This window comes from Macrotis lagotis, chromosome 1, assembly GCF_037893015.1.
Source record: "Macrotis lagotis isolate mMagLag1 chromosome 1, bilby.v1.9.chrom.fasta, whole genome shotgun sequence".
NCBI classification, from domain to species: Eukaryota; Metazoa; Chordata; class Mammalia; order Peramelemorphia; family Peramelidae; genus Macrotis; species Macrotis lagotis.
In genome coordinates, this window is record NC_133658.1 from 776,632,556 (window position 1) to 776,656,588 (window position 24,033).

General features: G+C 34.8%; 2 protein-coding genes across 3 annotated transcripts in view; both read left to right on the plus strand.

The window, feature by feature from the left end:
- Window positions 1–7,539, plus strand: part of DYNC2H1 (dynein cytoplasmic 2 heavy chain 1) — a 225,007-nt gene extending 217,468 nt beyond the window's left edge. For both annotated transcript variants that reach the window (XM_074216567.1, XM_074216568.1), the window contains one exon: window positions 5,829–7,539. In XM_074216567.1, coding sequence (XP_074072668.1) covers window positions 5,829–5,990 — 162 coding nt within the window. In that variant the 3' untranslated portion in view covers window positions 5,991–7,539. The remainder of the gene's footprint in view (window positions 1–5,828) is intronic.
- Window positions 7,540–8,082: 543 nt separating this feature from the next.
- LOC141508186 (cytoplasmic dynein 2 heavy chain 1-like) overlaps window positions 8,083–24,033 on the plus strand; it is a 203,033-nt gene continuing 187,082 nt past the window's right edge. Inside the window, exons 1-4 of the mRNA XM_074216569.1 lie at window positions 8,083–17,542; window positions 19,271–19,321; window positions 20,600–20,677; window positions 23,172–23,303. Of these exons, the coding sequence (XP_074072670.1) occupies window positions 17,489–17,542; window positions 19,271–19,321; window positions 20,600–20,677; window positions 23,172–23,303 (315 nt within the window). The 5' untranslated portion in view covers window positions 8,083–17,488. The remainder of the gene's footprint in view (window positions 17,543–19,270; window positions 19,322–20,599; window positions 20,678–23,171; window positions 23,304–24,033) is intronic.

A 24,033-nucleotide genomic window follows, 5' to 3' on the forward strand; every position in this document is an offset into this window, starting at 1 on the left:
ATCATATTTCAAGCCCTATGATCCAGTAATGTAGATGCTGCTAAATCCTGTGTCATCCTGACTGTAGTTCCACGATATTTGAATTATTTCTTTCTGACTGCTTGTAATATTTTCTCCTTGCCTTGGGAGTACTGAAATTTGGTTATAATATTCCTGGCAGTTTTCATTTTGGGTTCTCTTTCATGAGGTGATTAGTGGGTTCTTTCAATTTGTAGTTTGCCCCCTGCTTCTAGAATATCAGGGTAATTTTCCTGGATTATTTCTTGAAAAATGAAATTAAACTTTTTTTTTGGTCATGACTTTCAGGGAATCCAATAACTTTTTAAACTGTCTCCCCTGGATCTGTTTTTTAGGTCAGTTATTTTTTCCAATGAGATATTTCACATTTTCTTCAATTTTTTCATTCTTTTGGTTTTGTTTTGTTGTTTCTTGATTTTTCACAGTCATCAGCTTCCCTTAGCTCTGATTTACATTTGAATGAATTATTTTCTTCAGAGAGCTTTTTTATCTCCTTTTCTATCTGTCCAATTCTGCTTTTTAAGGCATTCTTCTCATTGGCCTTTTGGATTGCCTTTTCCATTTGACCTAGAATGTTTTTTAAGATGTTATATTCTTCAGTATTTTGTTGTGGCTTGCTTCACCTTGGGGCCCACAGTGACAACCTCCCTCCCGGAGGGGAGCTGAGAATAAGGAGTCAAGCCACCACTTCCTTATACCTCCAACTCAATTTTATTACTGCTTAGCTATTGCATATATACTGTTAGGTCTTTCCAGGGTAGAACAAAGAATAATGAGGTAATGGGGGCTACACAAGTGGGGTGTATGTGCAGCGTCTTGCATTACAGGATAAGGGGGTATGTTGCGGGGGGAGGTAGTACAACACAGCTGTGTCTTGTGCCCTTGGTCTTGGGGCGGAATGTCCAGCTCCCAAGGACTCTGGCACACCTTATCTCTAAGGGCAGCATGCCAACTCCTGAGACTGTCCAGGTGGCAGTTTACTTGGAAATGATTTGTGTCATGGTTGTTAGAATAGCCTGTGTTCCCACAGTATTTTTTTGGTAATTTCTTCCCCAAGCTTCTGACTTGGTTTTCATGGAGAACTGCATTGCTCTCATTTCTCTTCCCAAGTTTTCCTCTATCTCCCTTACTTGATTTTTCAGAATCTTTTTTGAGCTCTTTCATAGCCTGAGATCAGTTCTATTTTTCTTGGAGGCTTTGGATACAAAAGCTTTGACTTTGTTGTCTTTTGAGTGTATATCTTGATTCTTCATCAAACCAAAATAATTATCTATAGTTGGATACTTTTCTCCTATTGTTTGCTCATTTTCCTAGTCTATGACTTGATTTTAATTCTTTATTGAGGTGGTCCTCCACTTCAAGGGTGGAGGATACACTGTCTCAGGCTTTTGGGTTTTTTGTTTTTGTTTTTCCCCAAGGCAGTGGGGTTAAGTGACTTGCCCACTGTCATATAACTAGGCAATTATTAAGTGTTTGAGGCTGAATTTTGACTCAGAACATCCTGACTCAAGGGCCAAAGCTCTACCCACACTCATCTAGTTGCCCCATCTCAAACTTTTGAGTGATTTTGCAGCTACTTTCAGGGACACCTCAGGGATCTTGACTCCTTCACTGTCTATGAGAGGCTCTGGATGCTCTCCTGCTTCTGCTCTGGTCTGTGGATGACCACAAGCACTCCCCTCTGCCCTGGAGCTGTGAGGATCTGTCTGCTATGGTAATAACTCCTTTTCCTGAGACTGGGATCCCAGACTGCGACTTGGGTCTGAGGATGGGCAAAGCCACAGAGACCTTCCACAAGGATAGCAGAGAGACCTCTGCAGTCTCCCCTGACTCCCTTACCATCTGTGGACTGAGTGCTCTGGAAGCAGCTGCCAGATGGCTCCCTGCCTATTGACTTACCAGGCCTGCTCCTGGTCCCCAGGGCCAGATTTGTGCTGAGGCCTGCGCTGGACTGAACTCTGATCTCACTCTGGTGCAGGAGAGTTTTCCTGCTCAGCTTCCTGATTGTCCTTGACAATCCCTGGACTGAGAGGTCCAGAAACTGCCATTGCTGCCACAGACCCTGCAGGCTCTTTCTGGATGACTAGGGCCACATTGCTCTGGTGAGCTTTCTAAACCTGGTGCAACAGACCCTTCCTGCTGATCTTCTAATTTGTCTTGGGCTGGAAAATTGTGTTACTTAATATTTTTGAGATTCTGCCATTCTAGAATTTGGTTAGATATTATTTACAGATATTTGATGTAATCTGGGGGAAAACTTGTAGAAGTTCTTCCAGTTCATCATTTCTTATAGCAAAATAATATTCCATTATAATAATAGCATGCCAAACTTGTTTCCCAATTAATTAGTCTCTTTGATATCCAATTCTTTGCTTCCAGAAAAAGAGCTCCTATAAATATTTTTGCACAAACAGATCCTTTTCCTTTTTAAAAGAATGTCTTTCAGATAAAGCCTAGAAATTGTGGTATTGCTGGGGCAAATACATGGTTTTATAGTTCTCTGAGGATAGCTTCAGAGTATTCTCCATAATAGTTGAATCAATTCACAAATACAAAAGCAATGCATTAGTGAGTCAATTCCCCCCTGCTTCCCTCCATCAAATTTGTCCTTTTGTTTTTGGGTCATATTAACCAATCTGATAGATATAGGATGGTACCTTAGAGTTGTTTTAATTTGCATTTCTCTAATCAGTAGTGACTATAGATACCTTTGATTACTTCATCTGAAAGCTGTCCATTTATTGACCTTTTATCAATAGGGGAATGATTCTTATTTTTATAAATTTGACTCAGTATACTGTGTTAGATTTGAGAATTGAGGCCTTTATCAGAGAAACTTGTAAAAAATATTCATTTTGATTACTATGTATTTCCCTCTATACTATTTTTACCTATTTATCTCCCTCTGGCATTTCACCCTTTTTATCTTCAAAAGTGTTTTGCTTCTGACCACTCCCCCAACCCCTTCTATCAGCCTCCCATCCTCTCCTATCATTCACTTCCTATTTTTCTATAGGGTAAGATAGATTTTTATACTCACTAAGTGCATATGTTTATCCTTTTTTTGAGCCAATTCCATTGAAAGAAAGGTTCAAATATTCTCCACCCTGCCCTGTTTCTCACATCTCCTCTCTTATAAACTTTCTCACCCATTTCATTTGAGATAATTCTTTATTCCATTCCTTTTTCTTACCCATTAATTTTGTCTTTTTGTATATCCTATAATATGCCACTTATACTCATACTCTTTGTCCATGTACTCCTAACCATGTACTGTCTAAGCTTGTAGGGGTTTCAAGTATCATTTTGTAAACCATTAACCAGAATGAATCCCTTATGATTACTCTTTCCTGTTTACTTTTTTTATGCTTCTCAAGTTTTGTATTCGAAAGTCAAATTTTTCATTGAGCCTCCAGTGTGCTCAACTTCTTTAGGAGTTCTTCCCCCTCAATGAATTTTGTGACCATTTTACTATTTGAACTTATTGTTTTTAAGATACTGTTTTATCTGTAATTTGTGCCTCTTTTACCAAGCTATTGTCTTCTTCCTTAATTTTGTTGCTTATCTCTAATTTCTTTTCCTAGCTTTTCCTCTACCTTTCTTATTTGATTTTTAATATCTCTTTTGATCTCTTCCATGGATTCCTTTTGGGCCTGAGACCAATTCATAATCTTTTTGAGACTTTGGATATAATTGTTTTGAATTTTTTATTGCCTTCTTAGTTTGTATTTTGATCTTCCCTGTCACCATAGCAACTTTATATGGTCAGTTTTGTTTTTTTGTCTTTTGCTTCTGTTGTTGTTTTCATTTTTGTTGCCTTTTAAGTTAATGTTAAAATTGGGCCCTACTCCTGGGATTTAGGGGTACTGTCTCAAGTTTCAAGATTTTTGTGCTGCTGTTTTGAAAGCTAGCTCTAGGTATTTATAAGGTTTTAGTTCTTAATGGGTGCTAAGAGCTAAGGAAAGGTGTATTTAATACTCTTCTGGCTTGTATTCTGGACCATTAGTGACACAGGGAATATTTTCTGCCCTGGAACTTTGACTGTGGTTCCTGCTCCTCTGTGGCAACAAGTTCTTGTGTGCTATTGTTCTTTCTCACCCTGGAACCGCTCAGGACTATGGTCTGCATTGGCATAGGCAATGCAATAGAATCCTACACCCACTGCCAGTAATATCCTTCTGACTGGCTGTCTGGTCTCTTGACCATCTGTGGGCTGAGAGCTTTGGAAGCTTCTGCTGAAATTCAGTTGTCCCAGGGTCAGCTGCTGACTTGCTGAGGGTCAGATTTGCTAATGTCTTGCCAGGGCTCTGGCCCTGGATTGCCCTCCAATCTTATCTTGCTATGATTGACATATTCTGCTGATCTTCTAAGTTGTCTTGGGCAGGAAAATTGTTTCACCCCATCCTTTTGTTAGTTCTATCTCCCCAGAATTCATTTGAGGTATTATTAAAGTTGTTTGGAGGGGAATTTGGAAGAACTGAAATGAGTCCATTTTCTCTACCATTTTGATTCTCTCCATGTCCACACCCCTTTCTCCTTTTGCTTTCTTTTTTAAAAAATGCATCATTTGCCCCCTTTTAATCCCATACAGCCTTCTTGTTTCCCAGAATTTTTCAGTTATCTCTTACAGTGACTCAGAAGTCACATTTGATAGTTTCTGTATAGCCTTTTTTGGAATTAAAAATATTTTGCAATATAACTTCTTTCTACTTTTCAAATTTTTTTTATACTTCAGTACTCTCCTTGTACTCTGAAATCCAGGTATAATGACCTACTTACTTTTTTCCTATCAGTTGAAATTTTCTTTTTACTTATTTCATTTGCATTGCCTGTCCTCTTCTCTGTCTCCCTAGCTTCCTTGGCTTCTTCAAGACTCAATTCAAATTGGGCTGCTTTTCTGCTAGTCTTTTTTTCTCTCATAGTATCTTGTATATATTTTGAATTGTAGAAAGTGAGCTCCTTAAGGGTAAGCTTCTTGCTTTTCTTTGTATCCTTAGCAGGTTACACTGGTACATAGTAATCTCTTTATAAATACTTGTTTGACTGATTGAATAGATAACTTTTCTTGTGAATATAAAGTTGTCCTAACATTTCTATCTGTCCCAATATATGGAAAAATGTAAGGAGGATCCTTGGGTTCTTCTTGACTGGGATTTTGTAAATTGAGAATGGTTGAAAAGTGATGCTGAAGAAGGTACATGTCTTTAGTTAAGGATTGAAATAGCTGTGCATTGTTTCCAACAATAAGATGTGGTGAATTTTTTTCCCATTGCATGCATCACCCTACCAGTATAACTAATTGAATATCCTATAGTTGTATGTTGTGGTTCACCCAAAATCAGGAGGCCTGTGTTATATTTGTCTTCTTTTTTCACAACTATTTCTTTGATTCTCTGCAAGCTTTTGTTGATCATAATTTCCTCAGTTTTAAAAGAAATTGTTTTTTACTAGTTTACCTCTAAAGTCCTATGTAATATGAAAAATTCTATGATCTTGTCTTTAACTGAAACAAATGTAATGTGAGTTAGATAATGGCACATAGGATACTGTAGGGAGAGTAAGTTGTTCCAACTTGAATTGAACTCCAATGACATCGCTGCTCCTGATTTGTTACTTGACCTTTAGTAAGTCTCTGGGCCTCAGTTTCCTTATCTATATAAAAGTATGTTAGACTTAATGCTGGCTAGCCCTTTTCATTTTCAGCATTCTATAATTATGTTAAATGGAAGACATGAAGAAGCTATTTACACAGTGGTCATTAGGTGGCAGTAAAGTACTGATCTTGGGCTTTTTGCTTTTCTTATGCACAGGAAAGAGATGCCTATCTCCCTCTAGCAGAGAATGCCAGCAAGATGTATTTTATTATTTTAGACTTGTCTAAAATTAATAACATGTACCGTTTTAGTTTGGCCTCATTCCTTCGACTTTTCCAGCGAGCTCTGCAGAACAAACAGGTATGTGACTTAACCTGAGGCCAGGGATGCAAGGATAAAATCCCTCTATTTGTGGTGCTTACCAATATTAGCTGCTCTGAAACTTTCATAGAAAAATGTAAAATCAATACATATGTTGTCAAATTAGAATGTTACTAATCAAAACAATACATCAAATAAAATTACTTTTTTCATAAATACAGTATATTTTTCTATCAGGTAGTCTAGATTCAACTAAATACAACTCATGCTCAAATAGCACTATAGTCTTAATATTTTTAAAATGTTATATATTGCCCAGTAGAGTGAAGAATTATAATAATTTCCTAGTCAAACAGTCACCTTTTTTGTTTGTTTGCAGGGAGAATAATGTTTTCATCAAAGAGTCATTTTTAAATGTCTGGTTTTTAAAGGAAGCAACAATAGTGTATCATTAATTGTTTCCCCACCAACATTTCTTAATATATTTCTAAAAAAAGAATCTGAAGTAAATGCATATGAAAATAAATAGACTCGGTTCAATTTTGGCACTGTACTTTTATTATGAGAAGTCTGTCCTGCGACAAATGATATTTCCAGACTTTAAACCATATGGCTTTGTTACCCTTTAGATTGACATGATTACTGAACTATATAATATCTTGTGGTCATCATTGTAGCAGTTGCTTGCAGTTTTGTAACATTTCTACACCTAGTGTTCTTTTTCATTGGAGAGAAAGCAATTTTTAACTCAATGGCATTGCTTTTTACACTAAACTAAATTTTATATGATGAAATGAAATAAATTAGTATTATGCTTTTAAAACAAACCCCTGAAATTCTTTTGAAAGTATAGATTTAGACTTTTAAAATTTTCAGAAATGATTGAAAAAAATGATTTGATGGTAGGCATTTCTCACATTGTTTTTTAACTTTATTTCCTTTGCTTAGGGTCTGTGTCCTATACGAAATCAGGCAGAAGAGAAATACATGGTTCATTTTGCCTTTTTCCCCTTTTGTATAGTTCCTTAACCTTATAATGTAGATATTATAAAATAGATCATGATAATGTAAGTCCATAAGTTCCTGGGATTTGGGTCAAGATGACTAAAATTTGAATCCCCATATCAATCATTCAAGTTGTTTGACCCTTGGCAAGTCATTTAAACCAATTAACTTCAGTTGCCTCATCAGTAAAATAGAGAATGATGCCACTTACCTCACAGGGATGTTGTAAGAATCAAATGAATATGTCTAAAGCTCTTTGCAAATATTGAAGCATTATATATAAATTTTGTTGGTATTGGCCAATAAGAGGTCTGTAGGAGCTGCCTCATAATATCTGCAGTATCCTAGTGATATATGAGAAGGGAAATAAATTTCAATCTATAACAAAACAAAATAAAACTTTTCATATATTATTCTCATTTGTAAAGATTTTACTTTTTGAAGCAGATTTGCCATAGTAACTCTTAAGTGTGTAATCATTAGATGAATCAGCTCTTAGAAATCATTAAGTTTACTATCTTCTTGTGCTTTTAATATATTTTATAAATAGAAGTTCTATTCTGTTTTTTTCCCCCCAAAATCTGCAGTAGGTAATAGAGACATCAGATCCTTTCTTAGCTTTATTTAGTTTTTATAAAACAACGTTACTTGCAAATATAGTTGTGATCTAAATTAAAGGAAGTGAAAAATACATATTGATTGTAGGAATTGTAACTGTTAGAGAGAATATACTTAGCTAGAAATGATGGACACTCATGACTTTTCTGTGACTCAGAAAGAATGATTTTAAAACAATACCTCCTTAAAAAGGACAATAAAGAGATGGGAGGATAGAGGGGACTGAATGCAGTAAATCTCATTACATTAAGAAGTACAAAAGACCTCTTGTAATAAAGGGGAAGAAGGGAGGAGGTGAGAACCACCTGAATCTTCATGTCATCAGACTTGGCTTAAAGTTAACTTACACACCCTCACTGAAGTTACGAAACTTATCTTACCTTTCAAGTATTAGAAGGGGAAGGGGGGGTTGTGGGGAGGGGGAGAAAAAAGGGAATTAACAGAAGGGAGGAAGGAAGGGGAAAAAGGGTAAGGGAAAAGAAAGGGGAGGGGGTTGATATAGAAGGGCAAACACACTGAAGGTGGTGGTATGCAGAAACAAAATACTGGGGAATATAGATAAAGGTGAAAAGGGGGGAAATACAAACAATAGGAAGATAAATGGAGGGCAATAAAGAGTAATTATAACTTTGAATGTGAATGGGATGAACTCTCCCTTAAAATGTAAGCAAATAGCAGAGTGGATTAAAAACCAAAATCCTACAATATGCTGCTTACAACAAATTCATTTGAAGCAGAGAGATACATATAGATTAAAGGTAAAAGGTAGAGCAAAATAATATTTTGCTTCAACTGAAGCGAAAAAAGCAGGGGTAGCAACCCTTATCTCAGACAAAGCAGCTGCAAAAATAGATAGTATTAAAAGAGATAAGGAGGGAAACTATTCCCTCCTTAAAGGTACCATAGACAGTAAACTAATTTTAACACTAAATATGTATGCACCCAATGGTATAGCATCCCAAGTCTTAGAGGAGAAGTTGAATGAGCTACAGGAAGACATAGGCAACAAAACTCTGCTAGTGAGAGACCTCAACCTCCTGCTCTCAGATTGAGATAAATCTAATCCTAAAATAAACAACAAGGAAGTTAAAGAGCTAAATAGAGTGTTAGAAAACCTAGACATAATAGACCAGTGGAAGAAATTGAATGGGGATAGAAAGGAATATACTTTATTTTCTGCAGTACATGGCACTTACATAAAAATTGACCATGTACTAGGGCATAAAAACCTAATGATCAATTGTAGAAAGGCAGAAATAGCGTATATATCTTTCTCAGATCATAATGCAATAAAAATCATGAAATATTGGGTCAGGGAGATATAGACCCAGAATTAATTAAAAAACTAAATAACCTCATTTTAAAGAATGAGTGGATCACAGAACAAATTATAGAAAGAATTAATTATTTCATCCTAGATAATGACAATAATGAAACCATGTACCAAAACTTATGGGATACACTCAAGGCAGCTGTCAGGGGATATATTATATCTTTAAATGCTTACATGAATAAGTTAGAGAAAGAGGAAATAAATGAATTAAATATGCAACTAAAAAATTAGAGAACAAATTAAAACCCCCCAATTAAATAACAAATTAGAGATACTAAAAATTAAGGGAGAAATTAATAAAATCAAAAGCAAGAAAACTATTGAACTAATAAATAAAGCCAAGAGCTGGTTTTATAAAAAAAACCAATAAAATTGATAAACCTCTGATCAATTTGATTAAAACAAAAGAAAGAAAACCAAATTGCTAGTATCATAAATGAAAAAGTGAACTCACCACCAATGAGGAGGAAATTAAAATAATAATTCAGAATTATTTTGCCCAACTCTGTGCCAATGAATTTGACAATCTAAGTGAAATATACAAATATTTACAAAAATATAAGTTGCCCAGATTAAATGAAGAGGAAATTAAAAACCTAAATAACCCAATCTCAGAAAAAGAAATTCAACAAGCCATTATTGAATTCCGAAGGAAAAAATCTCCAGGGCCAGATGGATTCACAAGTGAATTCTATCAAACATTTAAGGAACAGTTGGTTCCAATTCTTTATAAACTCTCTAGAAAAACAGGTGAAGATGGAACTCTGCCTAACTCTTTTTTTTATGACACCAATATGGTGCTGATACCTAAACCAGGAATAGTTAAAACAGAGAAAGAAAATTATAGAACTACCTGCCTGATGAATCTAGATTCAGAAAATCATAAATAAAATCTTAGGAAATGATTACAAGTTACAACTAGGATAATACAGTTTGATAAAGTAGGATTTAACTCAAGAATGCAGGGTAGGTTCAATCTTAGGAAAACAGAAATTATGTGATTATATCAATAGATTCTGAAAAAGCTTTTAACAAAATACAGCACCATTCCTACAAAAAAAAAACACTAGAGAGAGTGTAAGAATAAATGGATTGTTCCTTAGAATAATAAGCAGTATCTATCTGAAACCATCAACAAGCATCATAAGCAATGGGGATAGGCTAGAGGCATTTCCAGTAAGATCAGGGGCGAAACAAGGATGGCTTCTATCACTGCTACTGTCCAATATTGTATTAGAAATGTTAGCTTCAGCAGTAAGAGAAGAAAAAAGAAATTGAAGTAATTAGAATTGGGAAGGAAGAGACAAAACTCTCACTCTTTGCAGATGACATGATGGTATATCTAGAGAATACCAAAAATTCATCTAAAAACCTATTTTCTCTATTACTTTTTTATATTCCCTGCAATCTGATGTCTAATTTCATCATTTGGCTGAAGCAGTTTTCTCCAAATATCCAAACACTTTTTCATTGCCAAACATAATGACTTTTTCTTAATCCTTAATATATCTATATACCTGTCTATCAATATCTATTATCTGTATATTTATTTAACCTTTCTTTAGCCTTTGTCATCATCAACCACTCTCCCAACTTAGATACTCTCTTTTCTCTAAGTGTTTTCTTTCTGTGTGTGTGTGTGTGTGTGTGACATTTCTTTGTCATGGTTTTCCTTCTTTCAATTAGATCATTTCCTTTCAATCTTTTCTGCTGAATCTTTACCCAGGTTAAACTATGAGTGATCCCAAGATTTTGTTCTGGGTCCTCTACACCCTCTAAATTATTTTTATTAGTGATCTCCTTAGCTCCCATGGTTTCAGTTATTATCTCTATACAAGTGATTATCCACATCTAATCTTTTTCTGGGCTTCCATGTTTATTAGAACATTTGTTAAATGCATTATGTCCAAAACGAAACTACTTCTGAACTTTCTTATTATTCCTAAGGGAACTACCTCCCATTGATGCAGGCTTTCAATTCAGTTGTTTTCCTTTTATTTTCACTCTCATCTCCCATCTATGTCCCATTCTGACCTCAGATATAATCAGTATACTGGTTCAAATGCTTTTTGTACTTGGAAATGACACAGCCCACTGGTTGGTCTGCTTGTGTCATCTCTTCCCAAAATGCAAGTGCTAACAAAGATAAGTAAAGCTATGATAGAGAAAGTATCTCTTCAGCCTTGAAGAAATCTAAGAATTACTTGACATATCGGTGAGGAGAAAATGGTTTCTGTGCAGTGGAGATAGTTTATGCAAAGGCATAGAGATGGAAGATTGAATATCAATTTAAATTGAGGGAACATGAAGTAGATCAGTTTGGCCAGAATGCAGCCCTGAATAGGAGTAATTTTTAATAAAAATGGAATGATGGGTCAGTCAAATGAAAAAATTTTAAATGCCAAATTTGTGCATCCTAAAAGTAATAAAGATGTGACTAGACTTTATGTTAGGGGAAACAGCTTGGTCAAACCTTTGCTTTTGGTGCATTTTAAATTTTAACAAAATTTAAAAAAATTAAAAATAGCAAAAATTGATAAACTCAGGAAGAACTCTGAAAAAGATAACATTTATCACCAGGAACATGTACCTGATTGGATGGATTGATGTATCTTCTTAAAAGAAAAGGTAGGTTTGAAGAAGACAGGTTTTTTTCTGGAAAATAATTCCATTTTGGATAGTTCAAATTTTTAATGGCAATGACATTATTGCATGGTAATATGTAACAGGTGACTGGTGTAGTGATATTGGAGTTCAGTAAGTATGGTGAAGATTAGATAAATAACTTGGGATTGGAAAGCTAGGTAACACAGTGGATAGAGCACTGGTCTTGGAGTCGGGAGCACCTGATTTCAAATCCAGTTTAATTGGATTTGAAATAAAATCTTGCAGGTTATATTAATCACCTAACTCTGTGACCTTGGTTAATGTCAATTAACCCCATTGCCTTGTAAAAAAAACAAAAAATAATTTGGGAATTATTTTAAAGAGAAGATAATTAAACATTGGCATTCATGAAATTAACAAAAAAAAGAAAACAAAAAGAGAAAAAAGAAGGAAGAGTCTGGGTTAGATTTTTGGAGAATACCCCTGTTTAGGGATTGGGAGATAAGAATGAGGAGTGATAGAACAGGAGAATGAGAGCTAGAAGTAAATAATGTCATGAATGTCAGAAGAGAGAATATCTAATAAAAGGTCAGTTTAACATTACCAAAACCAAATATTTTTGTAAAGAAGGATGAAGACTTAGAATAGATAATCAAATTTAGCAATTATCAAATTGTTAGTAACTTTGGAGAGAATAGTTTGATTTGAATGGAATAGTTTTATTGTTATCAGTTTGAGGAGTAGGAGAGGAAGGGGGATTTGATGGCTATAGGTAGCTTTTACTAAACTAACTTCTTGAAAGGGAGGAGAGATATACAATATTAAGAGAATGACAGGATCAAGTGAAAGATTTGTAATGAATAAAGGAATGAAAGGGGATTTAGTAAGCCCTTAAGTGCACAGTATTGTTTTAAGAGCTGGAGATACAAATAGACAAACCACAGTCCCAGCTGTCAAGGATTTCAATATCTAATGAGGGAGACAACAAATTTAGTCAGAAGTTTTAGCTGTAGGGCAGACGGGTAAGGCCCAGTGGTCCTTATGGCATAGCAGCAGATGGAAATAATCTTATTTAATTTTATTTTCATTGATAAAAACATATTGCTTTCAGATGTTGAAACCATTTGAAAGTATTGTGACCTATGGGGTCAAGAATTTTCTTCTCTGAATCTTTTTTAGTTGTGGTCTCTGAGGAGCCAGAGACTGCAGCAGCTGTCTGGAGGGTTTCCACAAAACTTGCTTCTACAATATGTGTCAGAGCTGAGCTAGCAGAAGATGAAATGATGCGTAGGGCAGCCAGCATCACTGCCTGGTAGTGGCAGTTCTATTGTGTTGGTGGCTGTGGGATCCCTTTTCCACAATAGTTGATCCCCTTGAGTAGAAGAGAGATTAGAGTCTGATGATTTGTGGGACAGGGCTTTTGGGCCAGGGTCTTAGTTTGTCTTTTGAAGTCTTAATGGAAATGGTTGCAGTCAGATTCATTTGGCTTGCTTTCTCTTATTCCCCTCTCAGGTAGCCTTTAAGGATTGAGAAGAACCATGCAGGTCTGTGTGTAGCAGGAAAGGAGACTGTAATAGAGAGTGTCAAAGGGAAATGTTATTAGAGGAGGTGAAAAGAGATAGTATCATGGGTACATTTGGAAGGATGAGTCTTGGCAAAAAAGACATCTTTTTTGTGATTGGAACAAATTAAATAATAGAGCATTCATTTTATGAAAATGTTTTGAAGTGTAGAATACAGGATAGTGGGGATCTTAGGATATTTAGGCTTCATTTTCTCAGTAGAAAAGTAGATGGGGTTCTGTGCTGACTGGACAGGATGTAGTAGAATTGACAGGGAAAGTTTGAGAAGAAAATATTTGAAATAGCTAGAATGGAAAATTCACTGTTAATCAGAAGAAAAAATCGATCCAACTTTGAAAGTTCAATTGAGATACAATAGCCAACTAATAGGAGACTTTCTCTAGGAACATTTAGAAAGCCATATGAGAACAGAAAAGGGCAATAATGAGAATAACAAGGTTCATATCGAGGTTCAGACCAGATCATTGAGGCCATTGTAAAGGAATCTAGGGTAGAAGATAGTAATTGGATCTGATTAATCATCAGGTAAGTGCTACAAAAGCAGGAAAGTGAGACCAGACAAGTGGAGATGGACTGGGACAATAGGTTGGTCTGTAGTGACTGGAGAATGCATTGAGGATGAAGACTAGGTTTAGAGAGTATGAGACAGAGGAAAGAGATGAATGCCAGGATTATGGATCATGATGATCCCCAGTTGTGGTAAAGGCAAGGGAAAGTTTGGTTATTAATCAAGCAGAGAGCATAATATAAAGGAGGGATGAGGAGAGAAACTTGGATAGAGATGAGAAGTTGGGAAATGGTATCAGGTTAGTTCGCATTCCTTAAGGACCTACTAGGAATCAGACTCAGTGCTGAGACCTGGAGATATAAAAAAAGAGGAAAAGAGAAAAGTCCCTGCCCTCAAGGTGCTCACATTCTAAAGGGGAACATTTTGTTCTAAACAACTGGTGTCTTTGGATCCAGACATAAGATAAGGATGTACTATAAAGGAAAATAATTTTTAAAAAAAGGAAAAGAAAAAGAATAGTCCTTGCACTTACAACCATACAAGGTTAATGCAGGGTTCAAAGTAATGCTAATGGTTATACATCTACATAAACAAGTGATTAGTATTTCCTTTTGAGGGCAAAATTAGAAGATTGGTAGATACCAAGAATGACATGCATACAGTATAGTTTGATTCAGTCAGTATGTTAACAAGCATTTCTTCACAACCACTATTTGCTTGGCCCTGTGCTAAGTGCTAGAGATATGAAAAAAAGCAAAACTTAATCCCTTAGACTTCAAGAAGCTCACATTCTAAGGAAGAGAGAGATGACATGCAAATGACTACATACTTGCAAGGTGTATACAATATAAATAGAAGGAAAAGAATTAGCACTGATTTCAGACAGGCAATTTGCCAAGTCACTCAGGATAAAACTGTAGATCAGATGCTGAGATGTGGCCTGGATGACAGTACAAGTGAGAGGATTAGAAACTGCTCAATGAATGGACTCAAAGAAAGGGTGTTAACTAATGTATCATTGTCAGATTTGATGGGTATCACTAACTGTATGTGTAGCCCTCTCTTTGATTTTATTCGAATCAATATGTTTAATTCATTATTTGGGTTAAGACATAGATGATCTGCTTATCAAAGGGCCATAGTCTCTGGGAGTCTGAAGCATGGATGACTTGTATCACTGGGAATCAAGAACCACCAAAGATGAAGAGCCAAGTACCTGGTCCTTTTACTGAGCATCTTCATAAAGGTTCCTGGATACTGATTCATAAAGTATTTACTCACACAAATATCCCTATTCTTCTTTAATGTTTGAGAAAGCAAGTTCATGTTACTCTGTTATAATGACACAAAGGATAGGAGGTGTGGGAGACAAAACTTGGTTTTGCCAAAATGGTTTATTAGTGAATTTAATGACTGTAAATTAACTCCTTTCTTCTTTACAGTCAGTAAGCATTGGTAAAGTACTTGTTATATGCTTAGCAATGTTCTAAAGAAAATTTTGAAATTGCTGCAAAGTTTTTTTATTGTTTGTTATCATCAAAAGATCTAGGCTCCTACTCAGAAGACCTGGTTTCACTTACTAGTTATGTGCTCTCTCTGAGACTCCCATTTCCTCATTGATGATATAGAGAAAACAATATCTACCCTATATGGTTTGATAGTAAACTCAGATGGTGAATTTCAAATGAAGTGATGGCTGTGAAAATGGTCTGGAAGCTCTAAAACACTATGTAGATTATTCAATAGTGTTCCTTTCTAGAGTATCAGGTGAGGAAGTCAGTTCCTAAATTGTGCCCACTTTGCAAAAACTTTATAATGCTACTTGTTTCTGTTTGAGTGTATTTGCTTACTTATTAATACATAAGTTAGCAGTCTATTTAGCAATCTTTTTAGAAGTGTAAGTGAGGGGCGGCTAGGTGGTGCAGTGGATAAAGCACTGGCCCTGGAGTCAGGAGTACCTGGGTTCAAATCTGGTCTCAGACAATTAATAATTACCTAGCTGTGTGGCCTTGGGCAAGCCACTTAACCCCATTTGCTTTGCAAAATCCTAAAAAAATAAAAGGAAGTGTAAGTGATTTGGGAATGAAGTATGAAAAAATGAGTTAGAAAAACTTGTTAAAAAATAAATTCCTCAATTATGTAGTAAGCAAACATCTATTGGGCTATGCCACTACTACAGATTTATTATTTATTTTCTCCTGTAATTCATTTATGCTTCCCTTTAAATATTAGGATGCCATACTGTTTGTTACATAAATGTTAAAAATTGTGGTCAATGCATTATCTATGGTAACTTTAAGGAAAATTTTCCTGTTTTTCCTCTTTTAAATGCATTTTTGTTATTGAATGCATGAGGTCATGATTGCTACCCCTGCATTTTTGAGTTTATCTGGCATATTGTACATTTTGATCACAACTTTGTTGTGAATATTTGTTTCAAGTGCATTTTTATAAACTAAATATAGTTGAATTTTGCTTTTTTGTTCTATCTTCTTAAAAGGATTAATGAAGGATAAATTTTTAATTAAGAGTGGGCCAGATTGCTTATAACTGCATGATTGAATAGTGCTATTGCCAAAAAAATTATGGTTATTCAGTTTATAGTATTATTTTTTGAATAATATGTTAGTGCTCTTGAGTTTATCTTGTCTTTGACCAAGACATAACCTTGGAAATATAAGCCTAAAAATGTTGGATAACTATTGTTTTCAAGCTCTTATTGATATGTTTATCTGAATTAAGTTCCCTGAGGCAAAAAGTAGAAGTTCCTTCTATAGCAATAAAAAAAAAATTTAAGCCAAAACAAACCTAATTATTTTAATTACAGGAAAGTAGATATTAAATATTGAATTGAATCATTATATTATTAAATTATTTGGAAAATTATAATGCCCATTATGAAAATATAACCCAAAATTTATATGGAAACATGATAATGATGAGGAACTGCAAGTATCTAGATATCTGCTACAGTAATACCCTCTGATAAAAGCAGAATGCTTGATAAAGTTTGCTTTTTCTTTAATAACAATTTTGCTCAAAGTATGGCAGAAATTTCATACCTTCTTGTTGAAAAGATAATCCTACTATATTCTTTGATTTGGATATCTCTGAAGTATCCCATATTTTAGAAAATATGTAGAAAAGTTGAAGGACATACAGATAGTATGACCAAGATGTTTAAAGGAGTAGAGAGTATATTTTAGGAGCCTCTGCTGAAGGATTAGGGAATGGTTAGCTTCAAAAAGAAAAGACTTATGGAAATCAGGGGAAAATGGTAGATGGCTTAAACCTTGTGAAGGGCTGACCACAGAAAATGGTGAAAATTGTTTTGCTTGATCACAGAAATTAGAACTAGGATCATGGGTAGATTTTGTAGAGTAGGAGATTTAGGTTTAAGGCAAATAAAAAATTACTCCAAATTAGAGCTGTCCAGAAGAAATAATGAGAAATAAAGTTTCCACTTAATTGAAGATCTTTGAGCAGAATTTGGAAGATAATTATTGCTTAGGTCGCACTTTTGACATCCCTTCCAGAATGGCATTTGGAATATTGAGCTGTTTATCATATTAATAAATGAATGAAATACACCATTGAAAGAGTTTTAAGTTTCTAAACTTTTGAATGGATTTTTCTAAAGCTAAATCTTCTTATTCAGTGTTACTGGGTCAACTTTCTTTTATTTTTAGCTAAAGATAATACAAAATGACAAAATTTTGGAAATATTTTTCTCATTGTAGATATCTTAATATTCATTGTTTACATTGACAATAGAGCATGCTTTAAAGGCAGAGTACTTAATACGTGAATTGTATATTTAAAGAACAGACTTTTCTAAAAACCGCAGATTTATGAAAAAAGCTTGATTATTATTATCTGATTATTTCAGGCTGATCAGCTGATGTTTGCTTTACATTTTGTTCGAGGAATGCATCCTGAACTTTTTCAGGAAAATGTAAGTAGAGTCACAAAGGCAAAGCTTCACTGTTATAAACCAGAAACTTCGATATATTTAAACATGCGGTTTCAGTTCTGGATTGAATATTAGTTCATTATTTTGTAATAAATGCTGTAAGACCAGAAGACATTTAAGTTAAAATATAATCAGTATTTTATAATTCAGGAAAAGAAATATGAGAAAATGTGTTTTATATCCTTAAATGATTGTTCCTTTGTTTTTAAAATAATTCCTGTTAGCTAAAAACAGTATTTTAATCCATTTTCAAAATGAAAATTAAGCACTGCGTTATTATTATTCCTATATGAAGGATTCTTCAATTCAGCTCTTTAATTAGATTCTTCTCCTCTTTTGTCACAAATGTCTTTTTTTTTAAAAGGTCTTGTGATATTGACTTTATCCTTCATTTCTACTTTTATTCCCCTTGTCCCTTTCCTCTCCTTTTTTTCCTGCTGTATTAGTTACTTGTGACACAATGATGAAAAATTATAGTTCTTCCCTCGAGGAATTTACCCTCTTAATATATATAGGGTGTGTGGCAATGAGTCAAATAATTATGTGAGATAGAATATTATGGAGTCAAAGGAGAAGTTCAGATAAAGACAAGGATAATTTGGAGGAGGAGAGATCCCAATAAGTTCATCTTTCTAAGATCTACAATTTCTCACTCTGACCAACACATTTCTACTTGGATACATTCATATGTCACCCTCATTTTGGAAAATAAGAGGAAACAACAATCTTCTTTCCAACTTATTGCTTCCTCTGGCTAATTGTCCCTTTTATTGGAACAAGGGTATGTATCTGATGCATTCATTTTCTTACCACCCACCTTGTAATCTGGTTTCTACTCCCACCACTCTACAAGAGTTGTTCTTTCAAAAATTAGGATGGCTAGATGGTGTAGTAAATAGAGCACTGGTCTTGGAGTCAAGAGGCCAGGAGTTTGAATCCAGCATCAGACACTTGATACTCACTAGCTGTGTGACCTTGGACAAGTCACTTAACCCTGATTGCCTCATATCCAGGATCATCTCCAGTGGTCCTGAGCCATATCTGGCCACTGGACCCAAATGACTGAAGGAGAAAGTGAGGTTGGTAATTTAGCACAACATCCACTCACTCAAATCTGATTCATGTACTTTTCTTGGCATCACTTCAATGATGTCATAGTTTTTGAGATCAAAGGACAAACATCATCATTAAAAAGTTTCATTGTGATCACTCTGAAAAGTTAGGGAATAGGTCTGTTAAAATTTTAGTTATAATACAAGGGTTGAAAAAGATACTCTTTGGTACACTGATGGCAATCAGAACCCTAAGTTAACCCAGTTTTCTTCCTTAGTATTTTTGTCTTATTCTAGCCCACACAGACTTAAAAGAAGACATAGTCAGCATAAGAAACCCAGAGGTGTGTAACTATAGCAGTTTGATTAAAATTGCTATAGGTACATATTCACTTAAAAATATAGCCAAATATGACTTATTTCCTTCATGTTATCTAATATAGTTTCCCTGGTCCTTGCCAAGCCATTTTATGAAATATGTTAGGTAGCAAACCCTTTTATTCTAGAAAATGGGATAGCTGTAGGTATTATTCCTTCTGCATTCACAAAATTATATAGTAGAAAACTCAAATAGGGAAAGCAAGAAATCAAACTTTTGTCAGTCTTTTTAATATATTTTGCATGCTTCTCATAATATATGCACATTTTGCATCACTAGGAATGGGAAACTTTTACTGGAGTGATTGTTGGAGACATGTTACGGAAAGCAGTAAGTTAAATCACAGTTTTATACATTTAAAGTTGGTAAAGGAAGAAAAAAAACCTGTTTCATCCATGAAATATAATTTGTGGAAAAATTAATCTTTTAATCTTGATTTATATTAATTGATTAATATTTAATTAATTGATTAATTGATTGATTAATTGATCTTTTAATCTTGATTTATACTCCAGATTTTCTCTGTAAAACCATATGAATTTGCCTATAAGCTGGGTTTAACAGGATTCCAGCCCATCTTTCTATAAATAAAGTTATATATTACATATAATTGTTAATAGAAATATTGTATACATTTAATGGAATGAAGTAAAATTCCTCCATCTTTTAGAGGCAATAATAATGCCTTTAATTTGTTTTATTAAGCATAGTCTTAGCAGCTTTGGAGTAGGAAAGTTGAGGGGAAACAATTTCACCTTCCTTCTCTTTGGGATCAGTTTTCTCTTGGATCAACTTTGGGAGGTGATAGTGGGTCCCCACCTAGCAGCAGTCAGAGAGAGAGAGAGAGAGAGAGAGAGAGAATGAGGAGAAATGAGAAAGGAAGTTCCTATTTGTAGGCCAAGATAGGGTACGGAATTTTCTGTGGGCACCAGGCTACCTGGTCAGAGGGTTATTCTGGAATGTCATTTGTTACATAAATTAAGATGAGAAATGACTTAATAAAAAATGCTTGTCTAATTTTTTCTGCTATCCATAATTAATTAATCCTAAAATTTCATTAAATAAAAGAGCCCCAAAATGAATGCAGTTTCATTGATATTATGTCACATGGATTTTGCCATTTAGCTTTTTTAAATTTAAAGTTTATTAATGTTTTTTCAACTATTTACAAAGATAGTTTTCAGCATTGTTTTTGTAAGATTTTGAGTTTCACAAATTCTTTCCTCTCTCCCTTCTCTCCCCTTCCCCTTGAACAAGCAATCTGATAAAGATTTTATATAATATATATATATATATATATATTGTATCTTTATATCAAAAGAAAAATTATTGAAATATAAAACCATAGGGGCAGCTAGGTGGCACAGTGGATAAAGCACCGGCCCTGGAGTCAGGAGTACCTGGGTTCAAATCTGGCCTCAGACACTTAATAATTACCTAGGTATGTGGCCTTGGGCAAGCCACTTAACGCCATTTGCTTTGCAAAAAAAAAATAAATATAAAACCATTAGTCATTTCTGTCATTTTCCTTCATCTTTTAAAAAAATGGTTCAGTTGCTAAAGATTTTTTCAAAGTCAAAAATTTATTATTTGCCTAATTTTTTGAAGGATACTCAACAAAGAATTCGTGATCAACTTCCAACTTGGATAGATCAAGAACGGAGCTGGGCAGTGGCAACATTAAAGGTAATGATGATGTGATGGATTTCATAAAATGAAGGCATATATGATAATACATGTATATTTAAATTCTTTTTGACTTCATTGGGAGTGCAGTTGCTTATACAATAATCCTTTCCATTTGCAGTTGTTATATTTCTGTGAATCTGGCACAACATTCCTCTAAATAGATGTCTTCAGATTATTATCTCTGAGATTAGTTAGAGGCAATAGTTTAATTTAAAGAATAATTCAGGTAATACAGTATGATGTACCTTGATAATAAAGGTTAATATGCATTATAAATAAAAATTGTTCTATTTATAGAAGTTTATTGGGGCTTCATGACTCCCTGATGAAAAAACAGGACACTAATAATAATTAAGATATTTTATTGATTAGAAGATTTAAAATATGTAGTTTTGTTACAAAAGATTACCTGCCAAGATTGAACTACCAGAATGGTCAGATTTTTGTTTTAGGACTATTATTTGGGCTTCTGTATGGTGGATAGATTGAAAACAGGGACTTATCTGGGTACTAAGACTTTACTAATAAAACTTTTGCAGCAATTCAATCAGTCAGATATTCAACAAATATGTATCTAGTACTTACAAATACCAGATATTAAGATAAGAGCTAGAAGATTTAAAAAAAAGGCAAAACTAGTTCCAGCTGTCAAAAAACTAACATTTTAATGAGAGACGAATTATAAATTAGTACATTGTATACCACACAGACACACACAGAAGGGAATATATCACTAGCTAGACATAACTTGAACCCATGAGTAAGAGAATGGAATAGATCTGGAAGATGATATGGAGGGATAATTGAGAGTCCCTTAGAGGTAGTGCCCTGGGGGAGGGGGCTAGTGAAGAAATCACAGGAACCTCTGTCTCTGGAGTATAAGAAAAAACATGCATTTTAATTCCCAGGTTACTGAAAACAGTTAAAAGTTAATTCATAGAATTCTTTAAGGTTGTAAGTTAAAAAAGTGAGTTATTGTTAAGGATAGTGAAGTTAAGAAAAGAAGGGGTAGCAGCGGCAGCAGCAGGTCCTGCAAGTGGAGGGCGGGAGGAGTGTGAAGAGTAGAGCTGGAAGGTAGTTGCCATCAGCAGGACTCTTCAGTGCTAGGAGGAGTCGGGGAAGGGCACAGGACTGGAGTCAGGCACATATTTGACAGGCTGCATTCTAGAAGGGTAAAAGAAAGGTGAGGGAAGAAGTGGCTGAGGTTGCTCCTATTATCTCAGCAAATTTACATTTCAGAAGAGACCAAACAGCAGGAAGAAAGGTTAGAGACCCACAGAAAATGCCAGACAAGTACACATAATATTTCCTCAATATTAAAGAAAATGCCTGATGAATATTTCCCTAGTATTTCTTCTTCAACAGAATCACCAGGATTTTCCTACTGATTAGATATGGAGTTTGAGGGAGAGGGAAGAATTGAGGATGTCTCCAGAATTATGAACCTGGGCTTTTGGAAGGACAGCAAGCTTCACAAAAATAGGGACATTCAGAGGGGAGTATTTATGGGTAAAGATAAAGGGCTTCATTTTGGTTTTATTAATTTTGAGATGCTTATAGATGGAGATGTTCAAAAAATAATTGGTGATATTTGGAGAACTCAGAATATAGTCTAATGACTTTGTGTCTTTATGTTTCTGTATGTATGAACACTTTTATCAACTACATCATCTCTTGTTTATATCCATCTTTAAAAATTCTACTGTATTCATAATCTTCATTGCATAATTTAGCTTTTTACATATCATGCATTGCTAAGAAACTGAAGCTTGTGTGTAACAACTAAATCTAGTGCCTACACTAAATCAGAAGTAGAGAGTCTGCCTGTTTAACTCAGTGCCCATTATAGCCTGCTAGGGATGGGGCTATCAGTACAAGAAGTGGCATGATCCCAACAGTCATAGGAGGCAGCCTATACATTTAGACACATGTTCAGATTGAGTATAAGGCAGTTAGGGAAGGAGGAACCTAACAGAAGCAGGAAAAGGGCTTCATTTAGAAGACTGCTTGAGCAGCAGCTTGAAGGGAGGGAAAATTCATAAGTCTTAGATGAGGAGTGGAGCACATTCCAGGACTGTGGAGAAGTGAGTTCAAAGGTGCAGAGATGGAAGATGAAGAATGGAGGGAATATTACTTTTGCTGGATTGAAGGAAAATTCCATAGGTGTCTTCACACTGTTTTGTACTCTGTCCTTCCACCACTGGGTACTGACTTACTAGACTTAGGCTTGGATATATATAGCATCTAGGGTCAGATGAGAGTTACTTGATGTTTTATTTTTTAAATTATATGTATCTGGGGTGGCTAGGTGGTGTAGTGGATAAAGCACCAGCCCTGGAGTCAGGAGTACCTGGGTTCAAATTTGGTCTCAGACACTTAATAATTACCTAGCTGTGTGGCCTTGTGCAAGCCACTTAACCCTGTTTGCCTTACAAAAACCTTAATAAATAAATAAATAAATAAATTATATGTATCTGCATTTCCTTTTTAGATAACACTTCCTAATCTCTACCAGACATTATGCTTTGATGATGTAAATATATGGCGACCCTACTACCATATCTCAATGTGTGAACAAGAATTTCCATCCATTCTTGCAAAGAAGATTTCCTTATTTCAGCAGGTAAAATTTAGCTTATCTAAAGGGAAAATGTTTCTGCTATTTGAATCATCTTTTGGTAGTTATGCATCTTCAATACACTTGGCACTTGAGTAGTGCATAGATTTTGACTATCACATATACTTGGACTAAATAGAGAAGTACCAAAATGTTAATATTTTATGGTTGTGGTTTCTCTCAATTTATTTCCATCAACTCACCATCAAATCTCTCTTCCCTTCATAGCACCATCTTTGTTTTATAAATGGCCATGTAAGGGGCAACTTTGACAGAGAAACAGAGAGCTTTTAGACTCATAAAGCTTACCTCTTTGTGGCAGGTTCTTTTCTAGTAGAAAAATCTCAGTAACAATTAGCCTGCAGTTCATGCCATCCTTTTATGATATCCAGTGATAGAAGATAAAAGACACAGTCACCAAATACAGTGAATTTAAAGTCAGGAAGATCTTTCTACTCTTGTGATCTTGAGCAATTCACACCTAGTTTGATGACAACAATTTAGGAATTTTGCCTTAATTGACATCGCAAATGTAAGTTGTAGACTTATTAACTGTCTGGTTGACTGATTTCATTTCATAATTCCCTTTAACACTTAAGGGATATTCTTGGGCACTGAGGTAAACAACTGTAGTTTATCTGTTTGAGTTTGATGCAGTTTATGCTGTTGAAAGATATGGTACAGTGTCATGTATTCATTTTACTATTCCTTGAAAGATTTGAACATGCATTTTTCT